An 18,089-nucleotide genomic window follows, 5' to 3' on the forward strand; every position below is an offset into this window, starting at 1 on the left:
TCTCCTTTTCTTGTCTTTTTGCTGCAGTTTTGTTTTTTCCTTCTACTGGGCTTGCTTCGGGAAATACTCTGATCTGGGTATCATTTGAAAGATCTCTTCCTGCTGCAAAACTAGAGTATAACTGATATCAATTTTGATCAAAGGTGATGACGTCAGAAGTAGAACAAAGGCCGACGCTTGTCACTGCCGGCTATGGTCGGCACAGGCGTCAATGAGTTAAACTCTAGAACTGAAGCGAATTTCCCATCTAAATATGATAAAATTACGGTTTTAAGGTAAAGAATCCTATCCCACCGATGCGTGGGCCAACACCTCGGAAACTGCGTCAGCCGAGAGTCAACAGCGATGAAAGGAAATTTGTTCGTGACCAAAATAATGCAAAATACCGTGACTGAGCTTCTTCAAACTTTTGCTCTTGATCTTGCTTTTGCTCCAACCTCGTTCCCAGAGTCTCTCATTTTACTTAAGAGGTTGCTTTCGCTCTTGCTCTAACTCTGGTTAGTTAGTGGAAGCCAGGACTTAGACTGTGTGCGATAGAAAGATCATGAAAATTGTTTACAGAAATTAATTTATAAAAAAAACTATATAATAAAATAAAATAAAATTGTACCTGACCCCATTAAAAAAAAAAAAAAATGAGGTCAGAGCCGATAAAAATAGGTACACTGAAATAGAACGAAATAATAACATGATTCCAAAACACAAGTAAATAAATAAATTTATGTGCATTCTGATATGGGTGTCACTAAACAGGCCATAGGATGTTTATATTGGCTGTGTTTTGGACGCTTAACTCAGTTATCAACACGTCCACTACAAGTTAAATGGGCATTACTGTATATGATTCTAGGAAAAACAAGAAGCGGATAATGTCATACAAGGGCAATGAGTCATCAAATTTCCATTGTTCTCAAGTCACGTGAACATCATATGGAGTAGTATGATATTTTTGTTTGCTCAATTCTCGTAATCTGGCCTCCAAATTCAAGTCGAAGTACGAATATGAGCCACGAAAAGACAGTGGAAGAACTTATATACGAGCTTGGGAATCGTGCAGCGGTGTTATTTTGGCATGAGTTGGTAGATCTGAATGAGCAACCATTCCATGTTATTGAGGAAAATTACGACCTTTTGAAGACAAGAGCATTAAAACTTGGAGTAGAGTTACCAGACTTAACACAAGATAAATTGAGTCGAGAATTTCTCGATGAGCAAATCACCAAAGTTAAGGAATACATCAATCTCCATAAAACGGGGTCCATGTCCCAACTGTATGAATTGGGTTACGCTGCGGAACAATTCTTCCGTAGTCTGGTTATGGTTAGCGTGGTCAAAAACCAAACAGCAGCTCCTCTAGTGTTTCTTCAAGATTTAATTGGACGTGTAAAAGACCTTGGAGTAGATATTGGTGATCAGCTGAAAGAAGAACTGAAGGACATTTGTGACAACTACATGAATTTCAAATTCGATCAAGACTTAGACAGTATTAGAGTAAGGCTGAAGAAGAAAGTATGTGGGGGCCTTAGAAGTGAACTGATGATATTCAACTCGCTACCTCGACTAGAGTCATCAAGCACAGTCCACAAACGTAGTGAAGTCGACCCGACCCGAGTGATCACAGATGAGTGTTGGACAGTTTCCCTAGTGCGTCTGCCTGATCGGTCTAATTCGGAACATGCCTTTATTGTGCTCGAAGGAAAGACAGGCAGAAAGTCGAAGATATGGTTCGCTGATTTTGTTGCCGTACACTGGTTTGATGCCGTCAGACCAGGAACAGAAGAAGGTAAAGTCAGAATGGAGTCCTATGAGTCAGTAGCAGTAGCAGACCGAACTAGCGACCGGCTGTTGTTTAAATGCCAGAAGAGAATGATGGACGTTCGAGCGAGCGACCGTTTGTTGTTTTCCACTTGGCTGATTGCCAAACCCGCTGCTGAAAATCTGATACGGATGATCGAAGCCCAGCAAGAAAAGCCTCCTAAATATCATATACTAGGCGACAACAGTGTGTTGGCTGGGAGTTCGGCAAGGTCGAGTAGCAACCCCACTGGCCATAATTGTTTCACGTTTGCAAAGATGATGCTTCGTGGCTTGAACGACCGATTCATAGAGCTACCGGAAGACGGTTTGGAAACTTGGATTGGCTCGGCAACAAGTCGTTACCTTGTTGATAAGCAATTGACAAGGAGGAAGTGGTACAAGACGCCAAGTTTTCTACTTATGTTCGGGTTTCTAGCTGGTATAGTTGTTGCTTACTTCCTGTTCAAGACTTCCTAACCAAAGATATAAAGTCAGAGAAGATGACAACGAATGTGATGGACAGTTTAGAAACCTTTAGTTGCACTCTAGCGACACTCTAGTTACACTCTAGCGAGCGTATTCCCTGGAGAGGGGGGTACTCCCATATATGGGCTATACAGGAATGTGCCGCGGTATAGGGTAAGGTTTTTGAGGTTCTCGATCGTGGTATCATTTTTGCCCCTGTTGACATTGTTTTCCCGATGTGATCCTTAGATAGGGTACCTTAATTGTATCAGCCAAATTTGCAGTGCGTAGATGCCCAGGTAAATGCAAAACAAATAAATCGGTTAAAAGAAACTATTCGTATACTTCCAATGTTACAGAAACAAAATAAAGTGGAACCGTCCACGCTATTCTTAGTTTTTGTTCTTCCCTTGAATAGGGTGTTATTTTTCCGGTTTGGGCCTTAAATAAGTTTCATTTTTCATGTCCTTCATCCTTAAATAGGGTCAGAGTTTAAGACCCTTCGCGGCACACACCTCTTCCTAATTTACGGAAATACCCCTCCCCCGGGCCTGTATTCTACTCACCGTATGCTTACCAATTTGTACGTTAAAGAAATTAACTTTGCCGACGGCAACAGAAAGTTGCGTAAAATTTAGTTTAAAACAGTTTTTTTTAAAGATCAATTTCGTAGTTTTCGATCAGATTCGAAATAGTTTTAATAATTATGACAAGATCAGTTACATTTCAAAAGGGATTTGTGTGGATGTCAATATGGCATATGAAGAAAGAGAACATTATCTTAATGACCGTTATATCTTCTTTGCAATTCTACAAGGATAAACACATCGAACGGATCGAATAGACTGCTGCTTCACATCACTTGTAGAATATAATGACCAACACTGACATGACGTCACAACAGTCACCATACAGTGTGCTGTTACGTCGTGACTCGGTGATTATTTTATTTTGAAATCAAAATCTTTATGAATAGCGTTGTAATGCAGATATTCACACAGGTAACTAGACTGGATTCCAATGTTGAGTAGTATATTGCCACAACTTGCAACAGGGGCAGCAACATGCAATGTAGATCGTTAAAAGATTATGAGAGTGCGTTCGACGCCGTCACTTGATTAAATATATATAAATGATTTCACTAGCTGACTTTTAACCTCTGTCTGTTGCTAAAATCAACGTTTTTCATCGACAACCGAGGTTTTTATACAGACAGATTTATCATAGTGTCAAAGTCCACCATTTGTGGACACGTTGCGTGACACTTTTTTCGCTTCTAGTGACAAAATAGTGCTCAATATGTCCTAATGTTTGTTATTTATCCACAGGCGACACAAACTCAACATCTGACTGTTGATTCACGCGTTTAATAGACTCTCTATGGGAAATTCCCTTTACCGGTCCTAAATATACTAAAATCAAGCATAAAAATAAACTTCCATGCATTCTGGGTGCAAATTGCGTCAATTTTCGACGAGTTTGTGGTTTTATTTATTTTGTCCAATTTGTTGTGTTTTTTTTTTTTCATTCGATTTTCTTAGTCTTCGTTCTCCTCTTAACCGGCTCATAAAACAAAGCAAGAACGGTGACTCTAAGCGACATCGTCCCACAAATCGCTTTTGCTTCACAAAGCACAGAATCGCCATTAGACTAGGAGTATTTGATTCCCTCCTTCGCTTAGTTGAACATGACTGTAAGTAAACCTCGAGGGAAAAAAAAAATGCTCGCACGAAATGTTTTCCTCGAGGTTATGCGTCACGCACGATGGACTAAGCGAAAGAGGGACCACTCATAGGCTAAATCGCCATAAAAACACAACTGCCATAAGGACAGATGAATTAACCATCGCATCAACTCATCACGGCAACCGTACTGCGCTGAGAATTTCAAATGCTATTCGGTTTTCTGTGATCGATGTTTCCATGCGCTTTTCCAGGCTTTTTTGGCGTGAGCACAGTCACAATCCAACAGCCATTTGAAATTACACTTTGTACACCAAGAGTGGAAAATGCATATGTTACGTGTGACATTACATTACAAGTAAAGTTTATTTCTTTATTTTAAAATAGCTTTACTTAAGCATATTTAGGACTAAAGGGAGTTTCTCTTGCAAAATCTATAACACATCAACAGTCACATACCACCGAGTTTGCGCGGCCTGTGGATAACAAATACTCCGATATATGATTGAACAGAACCAAAAAATATACGAGTCAAAAGTAAATGCAAAAACAAGAATAAGACAAAAAAAGTACTCAGTCTCCACGGTAATTTGGAAATTAACATACAGAAGATGGAAGGGAAGCTACCAGTTTTTCTTTACACTTCCTTAATTTGGCAAATATTCGGTTAAACATTGAAGCAGCCCCTCTAAAAATTAAACACAGTGAGCTTCTTCATTAAGTGCAATTTCTGGGGGAACATCCCTAATGAAATATTATTAATTTCTACGTGTATATAGAGGATATTACACGGTGGCGAGAAGATATGAATTTTATGTTCGAGTGGCAAGAACAATATCTCACGAGTGAGCGAAGCGAACGAGTGAGATATTGTTCTTGCCACGAGAACATAAAATTCATATCTTCGAGCCAACGTGTAATGTTCTTTTTATTACATGGAGAAACCAATTCAACAAAAGCAAAAGGCGGGAATCGTGCAGTCATTGAACGATACGACACTCACAAAGGTGACATACGGAAAATACGCCACTCGGGTTCCGGATGAAGTGGCGGATGGAATCTACGAGTGGTTTAGTTCCCAGTAAAACACTCTTCTCCATATAATAAATTTTAATATTACATCTCTCACATCTCTTAGACAGCTCTCACAACCATAGACAACGTGAGCATATGAGGAAAGCAGCTATTCCCAAAATATGTTTGATTCTTAGCATAGTCTCTATACAACTAGTGGTACAGAGTTACTTCCAGTCCCCACATTAGCGTTGCAAATGTTTTCACACATGTAACTACAAACTGCCCACTCGAGAGTTTCCACTGCCACCCTAGCATTAACTACCAAGGTCCATGGAATAATTCTGGTAAAGTTAAAATTTGCTAGCTTTCCAAGTAAACGGGACGGCCATAGTCGGTCACGGGCACCCGGACTAAGTTTTTTACCTGTCATAAACGTCACTTGGTGGTACATTTTGGTAACAGCTTTAAATTTTAGAGGGGCCACGGCTCGCTAAATTGACCAATCACAGCGCGTGTAATAACTGAGAGATATAATAAGAGCTCTTATGAGTATTTACTAATGGTCTCTGTCTTTACGTTTAGATTTTCTTTGTCCTGACATTTCGACCAGTTTCTTATCCAGCTTCCGATGAAGCAGCACTTTACGATTAGCGTCCAAAGCTTTCGGTTTAGCACTCTTTGGCTTGCTGGCAAGCTGCCTAGCTCTCACTTTAGCCGCTTCTCCGCAGCCGTGAACCTCAGGGATATGATGCGACAAACAATAAGTTCTTTCACAACATTTGCACAACTGTCCCAAAGTTCTTATGCTCTGGTTACACCCATTAAAGGCACATTGGGTGTCTAATTTGGTGAACGAAGCCAACATCTTGTCGAAGTCTTCCTCTGGTTGTTTGGGAGAAGGTTTATTTGTTTTTGCCTTGTTTTTCTGCAGTTTGGAGATTGTTCCAGAGCGTGTTTCCTCACTCCGCTCCATTTTGCTGCTTTCCCCCAAGTTTGATCTCATTATCTGCTCGCAGCGCAGCGAGTGAAGCTGAAGATTACAGCTTGGTACTCGCTTTTTGCACAAAGAGCAAGTAGTGACCAGTTCAGAATCCTCTTCATTATCTGTAGTCACAAAGGAAAAAAATAAAAAACAAAGAATTCTTTTTTTCAAATTCGGCATCAATACACACCTTAAGAGTTGGCTGGCAGCTGTTGCATGTTGAGTTTCCATGCAGCTCTTTCCATCACATATATGAACTGACTAGAACTACCATTGTTTATCAATCGTATCACACAGATGGCAAACCCGGTCGGGGGAAAGAAGTATAGGGAGAATACTTAGGCTATTGAAATTGTCAAAATCGCTTCAATCATACTTCCTCCTATCCTCCCTTAGAACATCGCCCATTGCGGTCAGTTTCCCTCCTGCTCAAGAAACAGTTTGTCTCAGATTACCACAAGCAAGGTTTGGAATTTTTCACGAGGTAAGACAAAAGAAATTCCGACCCATTATTACAAACAAATCTCTGGGACGTTTTGTTATCAGTATGGAATGTTTGAGGTTGACTCTCTGGACTTTCTTGAGCAGGGAAAAGTTGATCGCGAGAAGAGATTAGAGTGTTTTCCATAAGCAAGTCAAGACATTGGTAACCTCTTTCCCATAGTCTATTCTTCTATAGATTGAAATTCTAAATCAAATTGACTTCTAAGTGTCTCCAATTAGCACAACATTGTTAAATACATATGACACTTAAATAAAGTTATTTCTTTCACCCTGGTTCCAAATTTTCTCTTTTCTAGGAGCAAGGAACTCATAGACTCCATAAACAAACCTTTTGACGCCGGTTTGGCTTTTCTAACCACAATATATCTCTCTTTTCCCTCTCCTCTACTTTCATGGCAGAGCGACAGCTTCTCCGCAATGCTATGAACATCAAACCTTTGCTGGGAGTTCAAGGTCTTCGGAAAGGAGAGCTCAAACTTGGACCCATCTTGAATAAAATCCACAATTTCTTTCTCAAGAGTTTCACGGCTGTATTTTGCCGTCGCGGTATTACTACCAGGTAGTAGAGGTTCGTTTATGTCTTTCTCGCCTGGCTTTGAAGGGATTCTTTCACTAACAGCCGGTGGTTCAGGAGTTACATTCACTGGCTCTTGCTGTGAGACATTCTCTGTTGTACTGGATTCAACTTCACTATTTATTGATCTGTTCTCTACGGCCTCTACTACCTTTAACTTATCTCTCTCTTTGACATCGTTTTCTTTAAGAATGATGGTTTTCTTTGCGTTTAAACCCTTTTTCTTCTTGTAGTCTCTTGTCGTTTGGGTCAACAGAACTTCACCATGTTCGTTAGAGCAAGAATCAACCGCCGTCGTGAGCGAATCCTGAAGATACTCATGAGCAGATCTGACCTCGCCTTCACTGCTCAAGTATTTCACAAGAGATTTAAGGAAGTCATCATGGCTAACAGTCTCCGAATCGGCTACAATGACAAGATGGCGTCGGGCTCGGGTTATAGCAACGTTGATTCGTCTGTGTTCGGCAAGGAAACCAACTTCTCCTAAAAGCAAAGATACAAGAGCATTTTGTAACAACATCGTGTACCTTTAACAGGCGAGGAAAAACAAAAAAACATTCGTAATTTGCGGTAAAACGCGCGGAACACGCAACTGGCGAGAAGTGCAGGAAACGTAATTTGCAGCAAGCCCGGGAAGACATCTCATGACAGGTCCCGAGAGAAACAAGTGATTTTGTTTCCGAGAATCTCAATATTTCCCGGTGGTGGAGCCGAGAAATATTGAGATTCGAGGGAAACAATATTAACTGGTTTCGCGAGGGACCAGTCACTAAGTGATTTGTTATATAGCGCAACGAAGACATTACAAGGTGTAATGTGAAAACAAATCAACGGCGGTGTTTAATAAACATTCTGTTACCCTCTGACGACAAAGATTTTGTAATGTTACCGCTCAGATACTTTTGGCGGGAAACAGTTATTTTGTTAGATGTCATGTGACCTCGAAGTAGCCAATGCATGAGAACACTCGGTGTTGGGGATACAATTCCAGTTATATATCCTGTATATAACAATGGCGTTTAAACCAAGGTTCTTAGTGTACAGAATGTATTCTCGACAAAACATCAGAAAAACGAAAAGTTGCTGGGCTTGAGGACTGCTCTTCCACATAAATCTTTCTTTTCTGAGAAACGATATTTCAAAATTATAATATTTCAAAATTTAGAGACACTAGCATTTCCAACTGTTTCCCTAGAATGCTCCTCACTTCATTTTTCATGACTGATTGAGTCCCGCACGGTTTATTATGAAGAGAGCAACAAGAAAAACAGGCTACAAAACCGAAAAAAAGCACCAGATTAATCTAAATTACCTTTTTTGTTGGAGCGAACTAAGGATATCACAACAGCTTCCTTCTCTCTTCCCTGAAAGCCATCAACGGATTTTATTTCTAGCGCTGGGTATGTCGACGACAGACGCAGTCTTAGCAACTCCACCTAGAAGGGAAAGATCATTGCTTTATAAGAACTGTATTCGATAACTTACCATGCTCCGTGCTTTACCGTTGTCTCCTAGGAAAGTTCTTGGTATTTTGACATCGTTTTGACATCTTTTTGACAACTTCTGATGGCTTCCGTTTCAAATAACCTATCAAACTGCGACAACTTGCCGCTCAGTGGTTTCAAACGTTCGTAGGTCGAGACTTTTGAAATTCCCACAAGACTGTAGAGTGAATTTGACAACTGAAAATCTCCGCCCTCGACAGTTCCCATGTCTTGATAAGCCAGTTCAAATAGAAGCCAAGAAAAAATTTGTCAAAAAAAATTTGTCAAAAAGATGCCACAACTGAATCAAGTGGTAACGGTACGTTACGTATCTCTGTAACAGCTACTTAACTTCAGTCTTTACCAGTCCTGAAACCGTTTGGGAAATCAAGCGCTAGCTTTAGGCACTAAGACATTTAAACTGTTTACATTGCTCATTATCATTGGTTTCCAGTTTCCAAGGCAACCATCCACCAATCATAACTCCCGTTGGTTACCCAAATGATGTGTTTTCCGTTCAATCACCTGCAAGTTATAAGGAGCGATGACGGCGATATCACTTGGCTGAAGTCCAGCGGTAATAAGTGCCACAACATGCGCAGCCACGATGTCAGCCTCGCCTTCATTCCCTTTCGATACTTCATCTTCCACCTCCTTTTCTCTGACGTCACATCCGGCGGTGTCTATCAATAGAAGCGGAAGTGACGTCTCATCTGTTTCCTGTACTCCTGGAAGATCCTTCAGCAAATGAGATTTGACGGAGCTGTCTGCCTTTAGTCGACCCTCGTAAAGTTTCTCTGACGACCATTTCATGATCGCCTCATTCATTCTGTGTGAAGAAAGTCAAATATCGTAAAAAAAATCAATACCTGAACATGATTTTAAGTCATCATTTCGCGATAAAATGGGTTAGAATACCATGATGCACAAAACTCTCTAACTGTGTATAAAAAATATCATTTTATGTAAAATGCAAAGCTATAGACTTGGAGTCTTGATTCCTTAGTGGTTTGGTAGAAACGAGAAGCGATCAGAGAGAAACAGAGATGAAGCCGAAGTCGGAGGTGTGGCGGCCTCATAATCAGACTCCAGATCCAGTGGTCGAGGTTCGAGCCCTGGCCGAGGACGTTGTGTTGTGTTCTTGGGCAAGACACTTTACTCAACAGTTCCTCTCTCCACCCAGGTGTATAAAGGGGTACCAGCGAACTTAATGCTGGGGGTAACCCTGCGATGGACTAGCACGAGGGAGTAGAAATACTCCTAGTCATCTCATGCTACAGAAACCGGAGATAAGCGCCGGTTTGATGGGGCACTTGGCTCATATGCAGACTCTTTTTATTCAAGACAGGTCTTAGCAAGTGTCTATAGCCCGGGTTGTCTTTACATCAATCTAGGCACCGTGCGCTGGGTGGTGTTCTGAACGCACCATGTGTTATCTTTTTACTAACCTATACTGAGTAGTTAACATGCGTACGGCGCCATCTCCCAGTAGTTTTATAAGTCTCTCCATTAACGTGACTTCTAGACCTTGTTTAGCCGCCTCCGTTGATAAGATTGTTGGAGGCAACTGGAGATGATCACCAGCAAGAACACACCTGTGATGGCAGAAAACAGCGCTTAAATCGGAGCCTGAGTAAATGCTTAACTCACCTTACTTTCTTCACATGTACAATAAGTCTCCGCGCAAGGAACGTGGGAGATTGGACCCAAAAAATTCCCCACTGATGACGCGGTTCTGCAGTCTACAGAGATTCGTACAGTCTCATTGGTTGTTCGTTGCCCTGGAAAAACTCCAAAACTGAGAAACAGCCAATCAGGATGCTACACGCATCCCTGTCGAGCCGCGTCATCGGTAGAAAATTTTGGGCCTTATCCCAGGGTTGGGTGAAAGTTTACAGGGGGGGGGGGGGGAGGACTTCGCCCCAAGGGTTTATTTCCTTGAAAATGTTCTCTGGGGTCAGGATTGGGGTGGAAGGGTAATTGAGGACCTGAAAAAAAAAAAAAAAAAAAAAATCCGCTCTTCAGAACTGCTATACAGTCATGTCAATAATTTCGCTACCTTCTCCCTTTAAATCTTTGATGACTGGTATTAACGTGGCTGAAATTCCAAGTAGCCTACAGTTCCCCTTACAACCAAAGTTTAGCAAGCCGTTAAGGAACAGGGAAATGGGGGTGACGAAAGAGGAAGAGAGAGTAGGTTATAATTTCAAGTCACATCAACACAAACTTTCAAGACAAGAGAGATGGAAACAGAATGGCAATATATTTCTCTCGATTTCTCTGTACTAATATCATAGTTTACCTCTGGCATTACATACCTTGGCGCCCGAAGTAACGGTATCCAGCAGCCAGCTTCAAGAGACTGTGCAGCTTCGTCAATAACAACCAAATCAAAATGTTCTAGCTTCACAAGTTTAAGCGGGCCGTCCGAGGATGCGCTAGTATTGGTTGCCAAGACAACATCAGCTTTGGTTAGAATTTCTGTTATGGCTTTGTCTTCTCTTAGTTTGAGCTCTCCTTTCAGTGATTTTATTTCTTGTTTAAGATGCTTCTTTTCTGAGAGATTTCTTGACTTTCTTACTTTTGCCTGTGTGTAAATTAGTAAATACAGAGTTGCCAGTTAGACAGCAGCGAGTTAGACTGTCTATGAGGTGAGACACTTTTAGGGAATGGCATGAAACATGGGCGCCATACTGCCCTTTTGGGTTTGCGATGGCTAAAGTGACCTGAGCTGCCAGCTGCAGCTAGCAGTAAGTTAAGGTAATTCTCTGCTTTTCATCTTCTATTCCAGTGCTGCTTGTATCCTCCTAGTATAAGGCTGACCAGGGGGTTATTCACAAAGCATGGAGGACTTGAATTCAGGATCATGAAATTTAAGTCCATCTATTGGCAGGGAGGGGCAATTTGAACCCAGAACCCCTGGATCAGAAAGCCATTACCCTCAACACTATGCCACCGCAAACAATTGAAATCTAAGACTGAAGAAGAATACAGTGAAATTGACAATGAACTTGGACAATGTTCATACCAGTGTGTCATCAATATCCTTTCTCACATCTCGTACTATGGCTGTGCCTTCAGAATTAGACAGCAAGGCATCCAGGGAATGCTCTTGAACAACACTGAGCAGACGAGCAGGATGACCAACCCTCACAACCTGACAAATTTAGAAAAATGAACTCAGTTACCAAATGTCAATGATTGTCTGTAGCTACAGCAGTTAAGTTGTGCGCGCACAATGTACGACACTTGAAACGGCGCACGCTTCTGCAACAAATTTGCACATGTAACATTGCGCAAGTTTTCAACGGGTTTCTAATTTAAGCTGTTTTACGCTCAATTACTATACTTTGTAGCCTTGAGAGTACTATTTTTAAGTCATTGGAAGTTTATTTGTACGTGTATTCAGTTATTCAAGGCTTTTTCATGCGTATTTGTTTCGCGTGTACGCTATCCTTGTTTCTAGGTCTTTCTAGTAAGTTCTGTGGTGTCGCGAAAGCACACGCGTAGCGCCGCCACACCCAACTAGCGTTTTAAAAAGTAGCTTTTTCGTTAGCAAGATCAGTTGACGCAAGATCTGTTAATTCACCACAAGTTAACAAGTTTCTCCAAGTTTATCATTGTTCTGGTGATCAAGGCAGCACCAAGGTAATTATTTTTTTACGCTATTTTACTTCGTTTATGTAAGCGGTTTGTATCTTTAGTCGTTTAAGTTCAGCTTCACCGCTTCTGAATTGTAAATTTAAGTCTTAAGGTTTTAGATAAAGTTAAGTTGTATACGGCATCGTTTTACCGTTACTGTAAATCGATCTTAAGTTTTCTCCTTTCACTTTTGCAACTTTCGAAGCATGTGAAATGTATTTATATCCTGTTATTTTCGCAAGCTCATTTGTTGTTTACTTGTATATTTTATTTTAGTTCTCACGGTGTTTATAGAGTTTTTAAAGAATTTTAATAAACAGCAGTTTGTGAACCGACGTTTAACCAAATCACTGGAGCAATATTGTCCACGTGATGTTTAAGCAATTTGTTGTTAAAATAATAAAGCTCTACTGGGCACTTTAAATTGCTGAAAATGTCCAGAAAATACCATATGAACCTTTCAGTGAATGCAAGTGAAAAATGGAATTCTTTTTCTCTTACCTTTAGTTTGCCTTTTACCAACTTCTCAACCATGTTATCTACTGCAACATTTGAAGGTGCACAAGCTAGAACCTGTCATAAAACCACATCAAATCATTACTCGAATGAGTATTATTTAATAATAGCCAGTCTAGATAATTATTATGCAGTGGCCTCAAATCTGTAGGCTGGCTTTTGCAGTGGTGTTGAGTTCCTGGGCAGGACACTTCCTAGCCTGTTCCAGGCTCTCAGGAATTGGGGATGAGCAAAGAAAAGAGGTGAGCGAGAGAAAAATGAGGGAGGACAAAGGCAAGGAAGGGAAAAGATCCCTTCCTAATTTTTTCTCTTGCTCACCTTTTTTTTTTTGCTCCTCCCCAACTACTAACTGGAACAGGCTTGGAACTTCCCTTTCAGTGTACAATAAGAACGTATGAGGTCCGAGGTGTCTTCTTTTTTAAAATTACATATTGAACTGTCTTCTGTACATATCAAGGTCTGCATATGCTGTAAAGATGAGGACACTTGCTTTGGAGATTGAATTGTGCAATTAAGGGTGCATTTCTTTGGGAAAATCCAAGATTGGATTCTTAAATTCAAAAATGGCTTTTGTGTTTCTTAACTAAAAAGATTAATAAATTGAAGATCACTCTGATCATGATGCATCAAAGGAACCAAAGAATCCATGCCTAGAGTGGATTCTTCAGTTCATCCCTGTTTCCAATGAAATGCACCCTAGGAGATCACTCACAGTATGTGCACTGTATAGGTGTCCATTTTATATTGAGTTTTACACTTCAGAGAGGTGTCCAAGTATTTCAAATTCAAAATTACTGTGGTGTTCATGATAAAACACTATTCAGCTACTCTGATCTAGAGATACATTGTAAGCTATCCCAACAAACTGAGTGATATTAAACCTCACCTTCATGTTGAGATTTTTGACTGCCTGGATAATGATCTCGACCACAGTCGTGGTTTTTCCAGTTCCAGGGGGGCCATGAACAATGGCTACCTCTCTCTGACATAAAGCAAACTTCACAGCTTGCCTTTGTGAATCATCAAGATCAGGATTGAAGAACACACAAGGCTTCTCCCCTCCTTCAGTAAAAGGTCTTATTTGTAATGGCGACCCAGGAGACAAATGTCCAAACAGCACATCGATTAAGTGAGCAGCAGGTCCCTCTCTGTACTTAGTTAAAGTATCAAGGGCGCTAAAAGTCAAAAAGCAGCAGATTAGTCCTAGACAGTTAACAACTTACAATGTTATTAAAACATTTTGGCATCCAAAATCAAAAAATTTCAAGCTAAATTTTATTGCAATTGGTTCATCTGGGGTTGCTTCAGACTTGTTCAGCTTACATATGTAAAAATGTAAGCTCCAAGGTCAACGGAAATGCGGAGGGAGTGGAAGGTCTTAAAATACAAAACTTTTGAAGGAAAGTATGAAGATAAAATGGAATTTCCAGACAGATCGGGGCAGGGGAGGGGGGGTGGAGAGGGCAAATTCTAACCGCAAATTAAAATACCTTCAATGGGGTGCAAAGATATTTGCAGAAACAAAACATTCGTATCATATGTCGAAATTGGATGTTTATCGTATTAGAAATCAGAAAGATAATGCACTAGATAAGGAACTTTTATTAGAACATTTTTCCTCGCAAACCTTTTGATCCTCTTGTGAGTAATGTCATTTGCTAGTTTGATAAGTTTAAATGGCCCGTCATCATCAAATGCAAGGCTGTCAGCTGTCTCATCAAATGCTACTGTTATAGCTGTCTGGGTTACACGGCTAACGATTCCAGAGGCAATGTCACTGGCTTTTTGGTTGGCATTTAACCAACCAAGTCCAACTATATCACCTAAAATAAAATATATTATTAAAAAATGTTTACCCTATCTATACGTTTACAGGGCTGTCATTAAGAACCATAATGTGTGCAGAGAGTACCCTGCAAGTATGTTCTTTGTGGGGAGAGGAGAGAAGGCTACATATACAGTGACACCTGTTATGACTGAGTATGCTTTTAAATGGGTTCTTGATGTCACAGGTGCAGTGCTGGAAACAACAGTCCACCCTTGGCCACTTTTTTTTTAATATTGTTCAATTAATTTTACAGTATGTTTGGACATCATATCTGAGTAACTAAATGAAATAGTAGTTTGTCCTGAAAATCTTGTTTACAGACCATGTTTGTTTTGAAATATATACCCAACTAGTTTAGCTCTTTAGTTATTTTGGGTGACCAGCAACTGTATATGTATGAATTAATTTTTTAATTTATTTATTAATTAGTAATTAAGTTAATTTTACAGTTCAAATAAACCTTGTTGTTGTTGTTAATTCATTTGATTTGGCATATTTTCCTGCTGAAATGGACTTTCCACACTTGCGTTGATATGAAACAAATATGTGTACTTTCATCATTGACAATTGTCCAATAATCACTGCTAAGTATTCTTAAAAGTATTACTTTGTGTATGACTTTGGATTGATTTTTCAGTTTATCACTTAAATTGTTAATCACTTCTAAGTAAGAAAAAGTATTTCCAGCACTAGTGAAAATAGTCTTTTGTTGATACAATTCACTCTCAAAGTAACAAGTTTGTAGGCCAGTTGACTCAAACTAAGTGCCAGTCCTTGTTTATATACAATAATGGAAGGAAATATGGTTGGTGCAAAAATGAACCAGAATTAATAAAATCACCTCCCTTCAAGTACAAAAAAAGCCCTGATTTAACTTTATCCCCCCTTCAAATATTTCAAATACTTCTTTGGCTGGGATCATTACATCAGAGAAAAGATGCCATTCTAAATCTAAAATTGATGATGAAGAACTTGCCACTGAAAGAAACTTCTTTGAAAAGTTGCCTAAACTTAAAAAGACACTGAACATTTGGTCGTCTCCAGACATATCTATATATGGGAGAGTAAATATAGACAAAACATTGGCAATATCTAAACTAACTTTTATCTGCAGCATGTTAGACACTCCAAAAGGGTTTACCGATAAAGTAAATAACATAATATTCGATAACATATAGAAGTACAAGAATCCAAAACTCAAAAAAAATGACTATAATAAAAAATAAGAAGGAGGGAGGACTTGATATGTTAGATTTTACATTATTTGATAAATCATTAAAGATAGTCTGGGTAAAGCGCTTATGCGCTAACGATAAAAGACCATGCAAATTTATCCCACTATCCTTACTTTCCAATGTAGGCAGCAACCTTCTTTTCTGGTGTAACTATCACATTCAATATTTACCCCTGAATGAAAACTTACCAAAATTCTATTGAGATATAATTTCCCACTGGCAGAAAATTAATAACACTAACCCAAAAACAAAAGGAGACGTGTTAAATTGAATAATATGGAACAATCAGTTTATTTGAGTAAACAAGTCATCTGTTTTTTTCCCTGGCTGGAAAAAAGTGGGCATTGAAAATCTCTCATGCCTTTTTGACAACGAAAGCAACAACTTGATGACTTTTACAACCTTCATGCAGAAATACGTTAAGAGTGATTTTCTACAGTATTACAGTCTTCTATCTGCAATACCACAGGAATGGAAAACTATGCTAAAGCAGGAATGTCTTCTACCGTCAACTGAATACGTAACACTTGCAATCGAAAAGCTCACATGCAAAACAATTTACAATACTTTACTCAATCACCAGCACTTCCCTCCTCCAACTGCAGAGAGAAGACTCATTGAATGTGGCTTTATCTTTCAAGAAAGACAAAAAATCTACTCACTTCCTTTTCGTGTCACAAGTGAGGTAAAATTATCTGTGTTTCAATATAAAATAGTTCATAATATTCTGTATACAAATAAAATTCTGTACAAGATGAAAACGAAACAACAACCAGATTGTCCTTATTGCCATGACATTAATCAAACACCACTCCGTTTATTTGTGGAATGTCCAATTGCTGAATCCTTTTGGAATAAATTTACAAAGTGGTACAACGCTACATGTGGAGGAAACATTGCTTTGGAGCAAAACGAAATTATACATGTTGTTTTAAGATACACCTCGTCCAGTTTAACCCTAAATCACTTGATCATGATTGGAAAACATTTTCTTTATATTAATGCAGTACATGATGAAATAAGACCCCAGTTCACAGATTTTGTAACCTTTGTTAACGAAAAAATTGAATTTAAAAAATACCTCGTGATTACGACAAATAAACTACCTTCTTTTAACAAAAAATGGTCCAACTTTTTGAAAAATAAATTATTGGAGGCTAGCTGTGCAAATGCAAACACTGTTACTATCCATTTGTAAGTAACTTAATTAAATTTATCAATTTGTTAAGTAATTGTATTGTATCGTAGTATTAGTATTGTTCTTAGTAGCACAAGTGTTGTTTTGTTACTGTTATCGCATTGCAAGTAGTTTCATTTTTCTTTGACTCATTTTTAGTATCTTATTGTAAAGTAATTTGTTGTGCATGAAATAAATAAATTTATTTAAAAAAAAATACTAGTTGTGCGTATAATGATCAATCATGTCTTCATATCTTTCTCCATAGTTCAAATATTTGATTTTTCATATAAGCTTATTCACTTGTAATATTAACCTTATCAAATATACAATATCCTGCATTTTTTGTGTGTAGACAGACAGAGAGACAGACAAACAACCTTAATTAAAGCACGATAACGCCCCATTTTTTGCACGGCCAAATGCAAAAAAACTCCTTTGTGCGGCCTAAGTTGTTGGGCTTGTATGGGAATGTTTGATATGCAGGCTATAAAAATTAAAGTTCAGTAGCTTATGGGGTCATGCATAATGAATATTTAATTTAAATTAAACTTCGTACAAAGTATATTCTCTATTTTCCAACTGCCCATAATTCACTCTGTTTGCCCCCCAAATTTTGCATAAACTGTTGTTGTGAAATACTCTTGGGAGGTCTGCATATTCCCAAGAGCATTTCACAACAATAGTTTATGCAAAATTTGGGGGACAAACAGAGTGAATTATGGGCAATTGGAAAATAGAGAATACATGATAAATACAGTTCATCTACAGTAAAATCATATATGGTAACATAAGGTTTCACAAACTCCGTGGCTCTGGAACCAAGGGAAACTTTTGCGTAAGAAAAAAACTCCTTTCCCTGAGAAGAGAAATTTTATTATTTAGGAACACCATTGTGGTCTACTATTTACCTGGAGTAAGAGAATGCGAAGGTAGTTTTCCATCTGTACCCGGTTTGTTGATTTCAAAAGTCAAAAGGGACCTTCCATATAAACCTGTTCTCCGCGCTCGAATACGAAGTTTCAGTAGACAGACACCCCTTTTTTGAAGTTCCTTTGGACTTATGTTTTCTTGCAGAGTTCTTGTTTCCTCGATTTCTGCTTTTCTTTCTAAATTTAGAAGAGAAATTGTTTTCAACACAAACCGAGAAACGTCGGCCGCCATGATGACTCACTACAGTGCAAGG

At 39.1% G+C, this 18,089-nt stretch overlaps 2 protein-coding genes across 2 annotated transcripts; one reads left to right on the forward strand and one right to left on the reverse strand.

Moving 5' to 3' along the window:
- The first annotated feature begins 925 nt into the window (after nt 1-925).
- LOC149098164 (uncharacterized) lies at nt 926-3,720 on the forward strand. Its single transcript, XM_089278809.1, has one exon. The coding sequence runs from the start codon at nt 1,003-1,005 to the stop codon at nt 2,272-2,274; it is 1,272 nt and encodes a 423-aa protein (XP_089134935.1). The 5' UTR covers nt 926-1,002; the 3' UTR covers nt 2,275-3,720.
- A 571-nt stretch (nt 3,721-4,291) lies between these two features.
- Nucleotides 4,292-18,089, reverse strand: LOC110068383 (DNA-binding protein SMUBP-2-like). Its single transcript, XM_089278804.1, has 11 exons — nt 17,815-18,089; nt 14,291-14,486; nt 13,550-13,838; nt 12,649-12,720; nt 11,534-11,662; nt 10,824-11,092; nt 9,954-10,100; nt 9,031-9,334; nt 8,334-8,457; nt 6,776-7,504; nt 4,292-6,065 (listed from the first exon to the last, which is right to left on the reverse strand). Exons 1-11 carry the CDS (start codon nt 18,065-18,067, stop codon nt 5,518-5,520), a joined length of 3,060 nt encoding a protein of 1,019 aa, XP_089134930.1. The 5' UTR covers nt 18,068-18,089; the 3' UTR covers nt 4,292-5,517.

The sequence above is a fragment of the Orbicella faveolata genome, unplaced genomic scaffold (genome assembly GCF_042242905.1).
Source record: "Orbicella faveolata isolate gen_17 unplaced genomic scaffold, um_ofav_v1 contig_46, whole genome shotgun sequence".
Taxonomy (NCBI): domain Eukaryota; kingdom Metazoa; phylum Cnidaria; class Anthozoa; order Scleractinia; family Merulinidae; genus Orbicella; species Orbicella faveolata.

Excerpts from the sequence above, each read along its gene's own strand:
- LOC149098164 (XM_089278809.1), top strand. The coding sequence starts at position 1,003 with ATGAGCCACGAAAAGACAGTGGAAGAACTTATATACGAGCTTGGGAAT.
- LOC110068383 (XM_089278804.1), bottom strand. The coding sequence starts at position 18,067 with ATGGCGGCCGACGTTTCTCGGTTTGTGTTGAAAACAATTTCTCTTCTA. Across the intron at positions 13,839-14,290 it reads ACTCACAAGAGGATCAAAAG|CGCCCTTGATACTTTAACTA; the intron begins GTTTGCGAGGAA and ends TTTGACTTTTAG. Across the intron at positions 7,505-8,333 it reads AGTTCGCTCCAACAAAAAAG|GAGAAGTTGGTTTCCTTGCC; the intron begins GTAATTTAGATT and ends CTTTGCTTTTAG.